Source organism: Equus przewalskii, chromosome 32, assembly GCF_037783145.1.
Source record: "Equus przewalskii isolate Varuska chromosome 32, EquPr2, whole genome shotgun sequence".
In the NCBI taxonomy this organism is placed as follows: domain Eukaryota; kingdom Metazoa; phylum Chordata; class Mammalia; order Perissodactyla; family Equidae; genus Equus; species Equus przewalskii.
Genome location: NC_091862.1, coordinates 339432 through 353889, shown reverse-complemented (window position 1 = coordinate 353889; position 14458 = coordinate 339432). Strand labels below are relative to the sequence as shown.

General features: G+C 43.4%; 1 protein-coding gene across 1 annotated transcript; it reads right to left on the bottom strand.

Moving 5' to 3' along the window:
• Positions 1 to 317: 317 nt before the first annotated feature.
• On the bottom strand, positions 318 to 14401 carry PSMB1 (proteasome 20S subunit beta 1). The gene is made up of 6 exons (XM_008540596.2): positions 13921 to 14401; positions 10526 to 10633; positions 9190 to 9271; positions 6555 to 6684; positions 1636 to 1742; positions 318 to 611 (listed from the first exon to the last, which is right to left on the bottom strand). The coding sequence occupies exons 1-6, from the start codon at positions 14031 to 14033 to the stop codon at positions 426 to 428; spliced, it is 726 nt and encodes a 241-aa protein (XP_008538818.1). The 5' UTR covers positions 14034 to 14401; the 3' UTR covers positions 318 to 425.
• Between the last annotated feature and the right edge of the window lie 57 nt (positions 14402 to 14458).

Here is a 14458-nt window from a genome sequence, read left to right as displayed (position 1 = left end):
TAAACCAAGATGGCTTAAAGGTAAAACCGGGTAGTCTACAGGGAATATGCCCTTCAAGGCAAGGTGGGTGGACTAAAGAAACACAAAGAGCCTCCGTGTAGGATGGGCTGAACATCACGACGACAAATGGATCAAAGTCAACTTCTCCAGATACAGTTCCTTCTCATAAATGTGAAGAAAAACTGACACGACCTGTACGTTTTTTCATCCTTAAAACACAGAAATAGTTCTGAAGACAGGAAAGTATGGAAGAATGAGGAAAACGACAGGAAGAAGGAATTCTACTTCCTGGATCTGTCCTTCTGCGAGAAGACAAGTTATCAAATGAGAACCTGAGGTTTTATTTTTAATAAAACGAGTGAGTGAACAGTTCCAAAGGACAAAGTTAACCAGTTTTGAACCGATTAAGGCTAACAGCACATGGATCAATCCTTCCTCAGGGGAACGGTCTCCTCCCTGATGCCCTCCTTGGTCACGATGCAGATCCTGAGTGCGTCCCCAGTGTACACGTCCCTCTCGGCAGCAGAGATAAAGACGTCTTTCACGAGGCCCATGGCTCTGTCCAAGGACAGCGGGACGTGCTCCACATTCTGCATGTTCTTAAAGCCGACCTGGTGGGACAGGAAACTTGAATGAAGCATCGAGTGACAGCACAAAGGAGGGTCAAGTCTCCCCCAACACATGCACATATTGAAGGATTCGTAATAAACGCATAAAATAAAATGTTGCTCAGCTGAACGCTTCCAGATCTGGCTGAATCACACAAACCTAACATCTGACAAATACTCACTGAGACAAAGCTCCTGCCCCGAGAAGCACATAGTCTAGAGAGGCAGACATCTGTAAGCAGAGCATCTCGCAGAACGTGCGATAACTAACAAGAAAGAAGAGCGAGGGGAGCCCCAAGCAGCCATAACTAAATCTACTGGAGGAAGAAAGGCTTCAGCAGAGAACACGCTAGAGTGGGGATGAGGAAGGATAAAGTGGAGTTAGAGCGGAGTGACCTTCTAGACAAGGGTGTGGGGCGTCCGAAGGCTCGGACAGGACATCCTCTCAAGGATCTGGGTGGAAAGTGGAGTGACGGGAGAGGAGGCAGACACGCAAAAAGCAGAGAAGTCACCATACGTGACACAGTTTAGAAAAGCAGGGAGCATGAACTAGGGAAGCCAGCTTGAGACAGAGATGTGAGGAAACACCACCCCGGGCAAGACGCCATGCAGCTCTGAGTTCAGCCAGCAAGAATGGAAAAGGAGGGCAAACTAAAAATTTACTTGGAAGTGAGAACACAAAATTAGGTGACAGAGAAATGATGAGTATGGAGGAGAAAGGTATTTTCATGATCTTCAGGTAAAGATGGCAAGAGGAGACCTGAAAACACGGACCAACCGTGGCTGACATAAGAGATTTTGAAGTCAAGAGAACACAGGAGAAGCTGAAGCCATGGGAGCAGCAGAAGGGCCGCAGAAGCGTGGGCACAACAGAGGCAAGAAGGTTTTGGGGGGGCAAATCTGCCTAACAAACTCAGCGGTGATTTACAAGAAAACCTGATTGCCCTGCTCTCCCCAGCTAAGGAAGAGGACTCGGAGGAAAGCGATTCGTGTCAACGTCACCACTACCTGGACGCAGGCTCGTTACCTGGTTGTCAAGCAGGGGCTGCAGCATGGCGCTGGCTGAGCCTCCAGCCTTGAAGGAGTCTCGCTGGTAGGAGCCCACTGGGTCAAAGCTGTACACGGCTCCCTTCCCTTAAAGAAGAAAACAGTCTCCATGAGGATGCATCCTGACCACAATCCCAAATCAAGGTAAAGGTAAATTTACTCAAAGTGTGATACAAAATGGACCAGCAGCTAAAATTTTAGCCAAATTCCAGCAAGAAGCACACTCACTGTTGTCCAGGTGACACCCAGCAGTCTGCCCAGCTCCCCTCAGAATGCAGTCAGAGGCCCACCTCCCACTCATCTCCATTATGGTGTTTGCCACCAGGAGCTTTAAGCTCCCTTCACACTGACGTCACCTATGACTACCCTGCAGCTCCCAATGCGTATGTGGTCTCACAGGTGCACTGGTTAAGGATCAGGGGTCCTGCTCTAAGTTCTGCACCAAACTCCTCACGATATTCCTAAAAAATGAGCCAGTCCAGTTCCAGTACAGACTTGCACTTAACATTTCCCTAGCAATGACCGTGAGCAGTCCCAGGGAAAACTTACTGTGCATTTTTAAACTAATAGCAAGCACATTCTTCAGCATCAGCACCATAAAAAACCAATTTACTCAAGGAGAAATTTCAGAAAAACACAAAAGCCACAAGAAAAGGTTAGTTTTGCCTAAAATATAACCACTTGCTTTGTACTACCAAAATTAAGAATCACTCTTTTTGTCAGAAAAACAGGATCTGAATCCACCCACTGTTAACCTAACAGTCAGACAACGGTGAGTGGGTGGATCAACGGGGCTTGCAGGCTCCCTGAAGCGAGCACCAATTATGATGCTTTTTTATGAAGAGCAATCTGGCGTGGGATCTATCAAAACGTGAAAGTACTACCTTCACTTATATAATGGGATTTGTCTACAAGAACGCTTACATCAATACACAGAGACCATCTCTGTATCTCTGAAAAGAGCAAAACCTTAAATGCAACCTAAAATCCATGAGCAGAAAATGGCACGTCCACACAGCGATGTACAGCCCAGGAAGAGGAAGACGGGGCGGGGACACATCCACAGGACAACGTAAAATGAAGAGCTCTGTGACACGTATAGCACGGTCCCATTTTTGTTTAAAAGCATATGAAAACCATACATATATCTGTATAAGCACACAAAAATGTACGAAAAGATAAACAGCAAATTGCAGTCAGTTATCTTTGTGGGACTGGAGGCAAGAAAAGGGAATCACCTCGTAAGCTTCAGTATTGACTTTATTACAAAGAACAAGCGTCCGTCACTGTAATTTAAAAAAAAACCCTTTTAAAAACAACTGTCCTGGGTGTGAGAAATCATGGATCATTTACAAGATGTGACTTAAAAGTGATATAACTGATTGTTAAACCACATTACACCAGAACTGAAATGCTCCAGCAGTTACCCTGGGGATGTGAGAGGACAGTTTTCTTACCACCCATGGACAATGGCCACCCTTAGCTGTGTGTCTTTTTTCCATGTAGAATTATGAAGACAGAATTCCCTGCTGAGAAGGCAGCCTCTGAGGTCACCTAGGAGAACCCAGGGGAATGTTTCCGCTGGAAGCAAGCTTAGGACGAGGAACAAGACCAGAGCGGGCAGGTGACTAACTTCAACACAAGAAGAAAGGATACAAGGTTTAAAGTCAGAAGAGCAACTGTTATCTCGTGAGCCCAACAGGCCACAAGTAGAATGAGGCCCACACTTGAGGGTGGAACCAATCTCAGAAAACTGCACTCATAGACTTGAGGAAAACACGAGTAGGACAGAAAGACCCTGAGAAAAGGCAAAAGAGACACCTGTAACAGCAGTGCAGAATGGCATGAGTCTTGACTGTAGATATAAAGTGTTTTTCTTCATCAAAATAATTCCAGTAAAGCAAAATGTTCTCAATGTAAAAAAAAAGCCAGACAAGTCCTGGAAAGAAATAGAGGTAAGCCTGGGATGGGGGAGGCCTTTCTAACAAGCAGGACACTTAATCCCATAAAGAAGAGACTGACAGATTTGCCTGCAGGAAACTCAGAAACCTCTGTGTAGCTAAAGACACCCCCAAAATGTAAAAGACAGAGCAGGCCTGGGAAGCATTTGCCACATACACTACAGAAGGTTGACACTGGTGGTTGGAGTTCTTATAAATCAACACGAAAAAGACTAACCTGAAAATAAGGAAATGAGCAAAGATTAATATATGAGTCAGTCTCCAAAGAAGAAATGAAAAGGTCACGAAATACAAAAAGATGCTCAACTTCAATAAATGAAAAATATACATAAACTAAAACAATGAAGTATTTATTGGGCAAAGCTGTTTAAAATGTGTTAATCCTGATACTGGTAAGGATGCAAAAAAACCCCAGCTACTCACACCCCTGCCGGTAGAGGGCACTGGCTCATGCTTTCTGAAGGGCAAGCCAGTGACATCATCAAAATGCAGAGAGCATATATTATCTGACCCAGAAACTTAACTTCTAGGAATTTTTTCCAGGGAGATGAGCTTAGTTGGAGAAGCACACAAAATTTTATGCAGGGATGTGCATCCTGTTGTTTATATTAAGGAAACTGGAAACTACCTAAATGACCTTCACAGGACCAGTAAGCAAACTAGGGTGCAGTTGATCCCATTGTCCTGAAGGTCAGCAGTTGATCTCACTGTCCTGAAAGTCAGCTGCTTACCCCAGTGTCCTGAAGGTCTCTGTAAGGAGCGCTGCTCCCCAGGTCCCCGCCTCACCCACACAAAAGACAGAAGTTCAGTCTCTTGAGACCCTGACAGAGGCGCTGGACTTGGGGCAGCAGGTTTAGGAGCACATCAGATGGGGTAAAGGGCAGTAATGAAAACAGAAGCATTAAATGCAAAGTTGATATGCCACACAATGCAGACCGTAATTTACAATCAGACTTTGGAATATCACTCTTCAGTCTGAATGGACAGCTGAAAATGAACAGAAATTTGAAAGAAGCCTCCAACACAGAAGACTGAAGCCATAAATAAACAAAATGAAAAAAGCAATCTGATAAAACGCAGCCAACACAGGAAAACTTCAAAGGAAGTACAAAAAAATCTAATAACAGGATACTTAAAAAAAAAAATAAGGAAGCCAGAAATAAGAAAAAGCTCGTGGAAATTAATAACAGCAGAAATAAAAACAACTCTGTAAAGGATGAGAAGCTAAGTTGGAGAAATCCTCAGAGTAGAACAAAAAGAAAAACAGATGGACAACATGCGGGGAAAAAAATGAGGTAATACAGGACCATCATCCAGGTGGTTGTCAAGAAGGTGGGGAGGGGAGATGGAGGAGAAGACACAAGAAGTGAGAAAAGACCCCAGCCAAGGAACAGCACGCTAACATTCAGAACACCAAGACAAAGAAAAGACCCTAAAAGCAAAGTCTCAAAAAAGGTGTCCTGATTTCTTTCTCAGCAATCTGCTGCGAGACGTAAACCACTCCAACAAGGAAAGACACCCAGAGAGCAGCACAGCGGGAGGAGGGAGCTGAAGACTGTCTCGGGGAAGAGAAAGGAGGGCAGAGGACTACTTTATTACACATAAACTCCTCTAAGAAATAAAAACTAATTTAAAGAATAATCAAAGAAACCGGGTAAGATGAGAAAAGATGGTTAGAAACGTCTGGGGCCATCGCCCAAACCATCACGTGGAGATCAAGCACCGGCCACGCACCAAACCCCAGCTGCTGAGCAGATGCGAGCTTCCCCAAATGAGCCTGACTCTCAGGAAAGCTCCAAGGACACTCCAGCCTGCTGAAATTCAATAGTAGCTATTATTAATGTTGCTAAAATCTGAATTTATTAATCTGATACTCACGTCAAAACATAATGTGAGTCAAGAAAGGCACGAGAGGTGTCCAGCCTGCTGGGTTAGGCAAGCTAATCTGTGGTTAGAAGGACCTAGGTTTACGGTAATTTCTATTCACCATTTCTATGATTTACATTTTCTGCTTGTTTTCAAGGAAGGTTGAAATCCTTGAAAGAAATGGTGTCAACCTAACCTGTCTCCATCTCAAGCTGGGGGGCAAAATGATCAGAATGCTCCCTGAGGCCACATATGGGGTAGCAGTTAAAGACGGGGAGAGCAACGAAAACAGAAAGGGACAGGAGTTGACGTCTTAGAGAGAAGGAACTGAGAAGAGTCCGACTCCTTCCCACCCAGAGTCTCCCTCAGAAGACACACTTATTTCCGTGGCGGTGTCCTCACTCACACACTCCTGGAACTTCTTCTGACAAGGGACTACCCTCAACGGTGGCACAGATCTGTGCTGGGAGATTGTATTTCGTTTTGGAAGCAACCAAGTCAATCCAAATGGGACCTGGCGAAAAACATCAGTGCCCCTGCTCCGAAATACAGCTTTGGATCAAAAACAGGATGGAAATATCAAGTAACAGGAATGATTTTCTTAGGCCTGACTCTGACAGAAAATTAAAGAGGTGTTTCAAAAATATTCCGAAAACACTGGTGGAAATGCATGCGTTTCTTCTAAGACATCACTTTTAAAAAACTTATCGAAGTTAAATACGCTTGTTAATAAATTGTGATTACTTAGAATCATACTCAGGTCAACCTTCTCCAAGTCAGACTTCTTCCTATAAGATAAAAATGCTAATTATCTACTACTGAACTCATTCAAGATCTTGAGAAAACAGTAAAATAACTGACTTCATTCACTATTGGAGCTTTAATATATCACTTGCTGTGTGTCTTTAGATAGTCATTTATTTCCCTGTTAGTTTTAGTTTCTTCATTGCTTTAATTATCCAGAAAATGAGGTTGTTGGGCAAGATGGCGTTTATAGCTCTTTTCAACTCTAGGTGGAAACACACATTTAAGAAATGCCACCCCCTCCGTTTTCCAGAAAGAAAGAATCTACCTTCTTCATCAAGTCCCCCGATGATGTTGTAAACGTAGTAGGGAAAGAAGCGCCTTGAATAGAGGATTGTAGACAGCATCGCAGCAATCGCCCCCGTAGTCATGGCCTTGTTATTGGAATGCTTATACATCTGCAAACCATTAACAAAAATAACAGACATGGAGAGGCAGAATATATATACTAGACTAAACAATGAACAGTAAAGTGAAAAGAATGAATGAGTATCTTGCTGAAAGGATGCTTATTTCTTTCACAATAGAACAAGACAGTATTACTAAGAATATCAATTCATGATACTCTCATTTTGGGTGGTATAAAAATTTTCAAGGGACAGAATGCTAGGTTTAAAGACTATTTTTCACGCCATCTTATCTCAGGCACTGCTGATTTAAGAGCGAAGGCACACTTACATGTGCATATGAGGTGACCTGGGGAAGATGCTTCAAATCCAGCTCTCCACTCTGCATCTAGACCAGGGTCAGCAGACTACAGCCCGTGGGCCAAATCCAGCCCACCATCTGCTTCTGTAAATAAAGTTTCACTGGAAAACAGTCTCGTTCATTTATTCCATGCTGTCTATGCCTGATTTTGCCTTACAACGGCAGAGCTGAGTAGCTGCAACAGAGACCAAATGGTCCATAAAGTTGAAAACATTTACTATCTGGTCCTTTACACATAGTTTGCTGACCCCTGGTCAGACCCAGATATAACTCCCTCTGCAGAGCAGGTATCTGTGCAAACAGAAGGTGCGGGCGGAGCACCCTTGCTCTGCATATTCTAGTGCAGGACAGTGGTCTTCCTCCTTAAAGCATCCACCATGGAGAACAGAAGCATCCAAAACAGGATCTCATACAGTGACTTCCAATCCTAGATTTACCACCTCCTTGGAAATCCTAAATTATGCAGTAGACCGAGAAATTCTACAAAAATTACAAACGTAAAATGAATTTAAGTTTACCAATTTCTTTGTCAGCCACAAAGCATGCATGTCTAAAGAGAAACCAGAGTACTGTAAAATCAAACAGTGACAGTCAAAATACTGAAGAAAGACCGGAAATGAGCTACATGTGATGGATAAATTGGTGTACGGAAGAATTTTTTCCCAAGGAGAAGGTTATAAAAAAAATTCTTAACTTCATTTCATTTCACAAGCATGCACCAACATTTTATTCACCTCACCATTTATGTAATAATGTATGAAAGAAAAATTTCAAGGATTGTGTATTAAGGTAAACTCACTGTTCCTTTTCTCATTTTATTAACAAAACACTAACCTCCATGTCATGCTTATTTTTGTTCTCCAAGTTCCACTTACAAGATATGCATTAGGAATTGTATAAATATGTCAATAAATATAAGTCGCTGAAGCTTTCGATATAAGTAAAGATTTTAAGTATTAACAATTGATAAATACGAAACGAAACCATTTCTACACATTCAAAAAGCAAGTGTCAGTTAAATAAATGCATTTCACACTCCAGTGACTATGACATTGCTCTTAAGTGTAAAAAATTTCACGTTATTTACAAATAGGCAAAACAGAACATGATCACCCCTAATTTTTTCATATACCAGATGGACTTACCAACTATGTAAAAATCATAACATATATCCTACAAAATTAAGTGAGAGTCAAGGCACATAATATTGATACATGTAGTACGGATATTCCACAGCCAAGAAAAAAATGTCACTAGGCTATAGTTGCTTGAGACACAGATCTATATAAGTGAATACTGACATACGGTGGCTTAGAGTCCCACTCCAACCCTGCAGTGCTGCCAACTGAGAAGAATCTGTGTTTGCTGGTTATTGCAGACAAAATTCATTTTAATACAGTCCAAACTACTCCTATCCTGTTTTCCTTGAAACCAGCTGAAGCAAACACTGTGTAATACGCACAGGCCGTAATCAAAATCCAGATAGGCTTTGGGTTTCATTAAGAGCCAGTATGCCTTTGTTCTACATGCCTGCCCATCTTGCATGAAAGACACGCAGACAGTGAGAGGTCAGCCCCTTTAAAAACTGCAAGCAGGGTAGTCCCTCTCATTCTCTCACTTCTTCCTAATATGAACCTTTTTCCTCTCTTCTACCCCCATCTATCTGGTGTCACATCTTCCCCAGGGGCTGTCAACAAACACCTGTTAAGCTGTTGGGTGACATGGGCTTAGGCTGTGACTCTCATCCACACTCCTGGCTCATTCTTTCCTGTTCCTGCTCACATGTCCTGTCCAGTAAGAGTGCAATGTTGTACAGCGGGAAAGCATGTCACCTGATGGTACTTCAAACCACCCTCCCGTCTAAAAGCTTGGCTCCTCCACAGAAATTGAGTTGTTTGATTTTGAGGGAAGAATATCTTCAGAGGAACTCCCTCCCAGGGTATCTCCAAAAAGGATAGAGAATCCTTTCTACTGTACAGTCACTTTAACAAACGGAATTTCCTGTAGTTTCACATTATGCTGTGTTAGTGATGCTGCATTGACAGCGTCACTTCATTTCTAGGATAGCCTACAGTTTCACCTGCGGACCCAGCACTTCTCCAGTTATTCTGAGCAGTACTGACCGTGTATGCTTAAAATAACGTAACGAACTGTTATTAACTTTCAACAGTGTAGACATGCACAAAGGCATCTACCTTTAGTCTTGCTTCAATAATCTTTGTCAGGGTAAGACAGTCTCCATGGAAACCGCTGCATCCAATGACTGTTTTGTCTGTTCTGTAAAAAGCACATTTCAGGAAATTGAGTTGATTAGACAATAAGGCAAAACACGTCTTGGACAATTTTAAATTTAAAACTCCTATTCCCATTATTTACTAAATGGTAATGGGACAACTAGTTAGCCCTTAGAGGGGTGGGAGGTCTGAATCCTGAAATTTCACTCCTTGTATCACACGAATTACAGGTGGATCAAAGACTTAAACAAAAAATGAAACTCTGAATGGACTAAAGAAAACATAGGTGACTTTTTTACAATCTTGTTTTGCGGGCAGCTGATTTAAGTATGATACAATCCAATGTCCATATAGAAAAGTGTCATAACTTTGCATAAAAAATTAAAACTTCTACAAAGAAAAATAAGATGACCAGAGTTTAAAAAAATAAACCAAAGAATATATATTTGTAGTACATTTGACCAAAGTCTAATTTTAACTTTCTTGTGTACAAAGGGTTCCCACAAATATGAAAATCATTAACAACACAAAGGATCCTGGGGATGGAATGCACAGCATGGTGACTATGGTTAATGATACTCTATCACATATTTGAAAGTTCCTAAGAGAACAGATCTTAGTCCTCATCACAAGAAAGCAGAATCTTGTAATCATGGATAGTGATGCAGACGTTAAGCAGACTTACTGCGGTGACCATTTTGCAATATACACAAATATGGAATCATCGTGTTGTACACCTGAAATCAATACAACATTCTGCATCAATTATACCTGTATAACGACCCCCCCACGGAAAGATGGGTAAAGTTCTATGAAAGCTACAGAGACACAAGTCACCATACATATATGAAAAGAGCCTCCATGTCACTCAGAAATCCAAATCTAAACAAGAGATGATTTCAACCAATTAGAATGGCCAATAATGCCTAATGCTGGTGATGCCGTGGAAAATGGGTACTCTCAGATACTGGGGAAGAGTATATATGATCTAACTTTTTAGAAAGGACATTTGGGAGTACCTAGTAAAAATTTAAATGCACAGCACTTTCACTCAACAATTCCACTCTAGAAATTCATTCTGTCAATATACACAAATTTGCAAAGATATACTCTAGGCTCGCTTGTGTAAGTATGACGAAACACAAATTTAGAAAATCGTTTTCTAACAAAAATGCAAGCTAAGCTGCAAAGAGGCAATCTAGAAACTCATGAAGCAAATTGTTCAGAAGTTGAATCTCTTGCAGCATTAAATCATCACAAAGCACTGGGAAATGTGTCCTTAGAAATATTTACTTACAATTTGTAACATTTGGGGCTGTCCCGGGTGTGAATTGAATATCCTTCACTCAATCGAGTATCAGAAGCAACAATGGAAAAATCTTCTCCAGCAATTGCCAAGATAGTACTGAGGAGAAAAGAAAGACAAAAACATTAATGAGTTCTTCCAGATGGCAGTAACTCCTCTCCCAACAGGAGAGGGCTCCATAGCACATATAGGGATAAAATTCACTAGATGTGAGCAAGAGCAGGATTCAGATGGAAGAGGGAAGATGGGGGGAAAGGAGCCCTGGCTACACGTCATCTGCGAAGAAGACATTAAGTACTCCCCAAAAACCACAAGCCTAAATCAGAGCAAAGGTTCTTTTGCAGATGGTCACAGAAGCACCTCTGAATTATCATCTTCAAAAAGTTAAGCACCTATTTTGTGTAAGGCACTGATAATACAAAACAGCCAAAGGCAGGGCCCTGCCCAGGAGGCTCAGGTGTAGACAGCGGTACCATAACACAAGCTATCGGAGCTGAAAGGAGGCGCTTGGTGTTTTCATTTCTTTATATCCAAGCCCTTCTATAACGTCTAGCATTCCGTAGACACCCAGATATCTGTTGAAAAATGAACAAAGATCAAACTTCTCCCTTTGTGGTTGTATGATCTGACAGCAGTTTACTGAAGAGGCCTACAGCGTGAACTGCAAAAGCAGACTGAGTTCCAATTCTGACTCTCCTACTCAGCAGACATGACGCTGTGGGTAAGCTGCTTAACTTCTCAAGGCCTCAGTGTCCTGATATGTAGATCAGAGGTCATAATGGTAGTGATCTTGTCAGGGTGCTGCAAGGATTGAGTTAATAATTGTAAAGCCCTCATACTAATGCCTGAAACATAACTGGTCCCCCAGTAAGTGCTAACTATGATCACTGTGGCAAACGTATGAGCAGTGATCACTGAGGACGTGGGCTCTGGAGGTACTTGAGACCTGTCCTTGCCACTCACTAGCTCTGCGACCTTCGACAAATCATCCAAGTTCAAGTTACGATAACAGCAGTTCCTGTGTTACAGGATGACTGTGAGTTAATGACATCACTCACAGAAAGCACCCAGCATGGGGATAACAGAGCGTAAGCACTTGGAAAACTTTAGCCACCATCCTTACTGAGGTGGGATGTGCACTAAAGCTCTGAAACGGAAAAGAATGGCATTCCTGATAATATGGGCAGTGAATAAAGGAAAACAGGTAATAATTCAAATGATACATTCAAACAACTGGTTCAGGTGTCCCTTTTTGTGTAAGCAAGTGGAGGCTTATGTGCTGGACAGGGATCCGACGACAGAAAATCCCAAACGTCAATCAAAGATTTTGGAATTTTAGCGAGGGATCATAAAGGTTATATAAGCAAGAACGAGGAAAGTTCCATCTGCAAAGTGGAGTTTTAAGAAGACTAGCGTGACAACAACATGATATGAGAAATAGGACAGAAACAATGTTCCAATAAGATTCATGCAACAGGAACAGGAAGAAACAAATCCAAAAAACATAAACACACAAATTGTACAAGTTTTTGTAACTACCAAAATGTGTGAGAAGCTGGAAGAGCCAATTATGACATCCAAGATTTTAAATTTGGGTAAGCGATGGCATAATTATAAGCAGTGCAAAGGAGAAGAGGTGATTGAGAGGAATAATTAGCTTGCTTTCTGTCTTAGTATCTTGGGTTAAGGTGAGAGCAAAGAGTCCAGGTACAAATGTTTTATTTAAGAAGCCAGAATTGAGAGACTCGTGAGAGGTAAAATTGGAGAAACAGATTTGTACATTATCCTCCCATGATATGTGACAGGGCTGAGTGACAAACATGGAGGTCAACGAGTTGAAGTTTAATCACAAGTAAAGAATTAGAGTAGAAAAAGATAGGGAACTGAACTTTACTATGCAGAAGCAAAGGCCGCCCAAGAGCAAGCAGCAACACACGCTGGACAAAAAGAACAAAGACTGAGAAACGGTAATTTAACAACCAGAAAGTCATAAGTGGCTAAGTTTTAGGGCAATAATGGCTTAAGTTGGATTACAAGGGGTTAAAAAGTGAGTAAGAAGTACTGAATATTAAGTACCTTGAAAAGTCTTAGAAAAAGTTGTAACTGCCCCATGAAGGGTCTAATAACCCATCTTAGGATGTAACTATTCACTAGCTGTCACAGGAAGTGTTAAGAAGGGCAATGGCAAGAGCAGACGTGCTCAGTGGCAACAGAGCCAGGGATTCAGGTCCTGGCTCAGCTCCACACCAGCTCTGCACCTGCAGCCATTTAACCTCTACGAGCCCCAGTTCACTTGACAAGATGGGGCTAAGACCATCTAACGCTCAAATATCGTGAGGATTAGAAAAGATAACCACTTGAAATTTACAAAAAGCTTCTCTTGATTCTTCTCCCAAACTAAAAATAGCTAATAAAGATAAGGAAACTTGGGTTCAAGAAGTTGAGAGGTACCCAAGACCACACCGCCCTTCAGGGGCAGAAATAAGGCTAACATCACAGGCCTCCATTCTCCTTCCAACATACTCCAAACACCTGCCTTAAAATTTCTAATCCAGAAGTACCTGCTTAAGTAATAACTAACCCAGTTATCTTAACCATCTGTCCGAATTGGGTGTGCATGCTTTCAAGCACAAAGTCTGGTTGATATAACCATTACTTCAATTTACATTGTTACGTCGATCTTCATTCAGAGCCCTAAACAGAATCTTTCTATCAATTCTTTCAGCGTGCTACTAAGGGAAAGTATTACGCGAGATAAAGCTGGCACCAAAAAAAGAAAGACAACTTGAACGCAACATGCAAAAACGCACACATTAAAAGGTCCCCACTCTGAGTTTCTGTTTCCTTGGACTTAGCTAAACCTTAAAGACAAGTACTGATCTATGAAACTAAGCCTGGACAACTCATCCTACCTTCCCCTTCAAACAGAAAATGACCGCGTCATCCGATCGGACTTCGCAGCGAGCAGCGCCACCACGACTATGCGCCTCGGACCCGAACCTCGGATGCTGGGCCGCCCCTCACCGCCGCGCCTCGGACCCGAACCTCGAACGCTGGGCTGCCCCTCGCCGCCGCGGCTCCGCGCCTCGGACCCGAACCTCGGATGCTAAGCCGCCCCTCACCGTCGCGCCTAGGACCCGAACCTCAGATGCTAAACCGCACCGGAGGACCGCGTCTAAGATCCTCCAGGTCAGAGGCAGGTCTCAGAGCCTCCCTGACGTCTCCCTGCGGCACAGAGCGGGGACCCGCGGTAGTCCGCACCAGACCCGGGGGCCGGCCACCAGAAGCCGGAAGCCAGGCGGCCCGAGCGCCCACGGCTAGGGGCCCGGGGCGGCGACTCGAGCAGGAACGGGGGAGAAAGCGAAAGCGCGGCCCTCGGGGCTCACCCTCCGTTGAAGGCGTAGGGCGAGAAGCGCAGCTGCACAGGGCCCGCGGCGCCGTGCGGCTCCAGCGCCGGGTCTCTGCCGGAGCACGGCAACCGGGCAGCGGAGGACAGCATCGCGCGGCGCGGCTCCTGCTGTCTCACGGCGAGATGGCGGCCCCGCCGGAAGCGGCGCCACTTCCGGCTTCCCCGCGGCGCTCCCTCCGGCCGCTCTATCTCGCACCCTCGTTGCTCCTGGAGGTTAGCGCCCCCGCTTGGCGTGTCGGTACCGGCGCACCCCCGTAGCAAGAAAGCTGACGGATGTAAAGGGTTTTCTTTCCTAAGAAAGCATTCGAATTCACTTGTGATGGACAAAAATTTTAAAGTCTGACTATACAAAAAAAATATGGTAAAACTATGGAGCAACGGAAACTCAAATACTGTATTGGAGTGGAAATTGGTACAGCCAAATTTCGAAAAGGGGTTGGCACCACCTAGCACAGCTGAAGATGTACACACGTCATGACCCAGCAATTTCACGCCGAGGTATATATTCCCCGGAA

Excerpts from the sequence above, each read along its gene's own strand:
- PSMB1 (XM_008540596.2), bottom strand. The coding sequence starts at position 14,033 with ATGCTGTCCTCCGCTGCCCGGTTGCCGTGCTCCGGCAGAGACCCGGCG. Across the intron at positions 9,272-10,525 it reads AGCCCCAAATGTTACAAATT|AACAGACAAAACAGTCATTG; the intron begins GTAAGTAAATAT and ends TGCTTTTTACAG. Across the intron at positions 6,685-9,189 it reads TTATTGAAGCAAGACTAAAG|ATGTATAAGCATTCCAATAA; the intron begins GTAGATGCCTTT and ends AATGGTTTGCAG.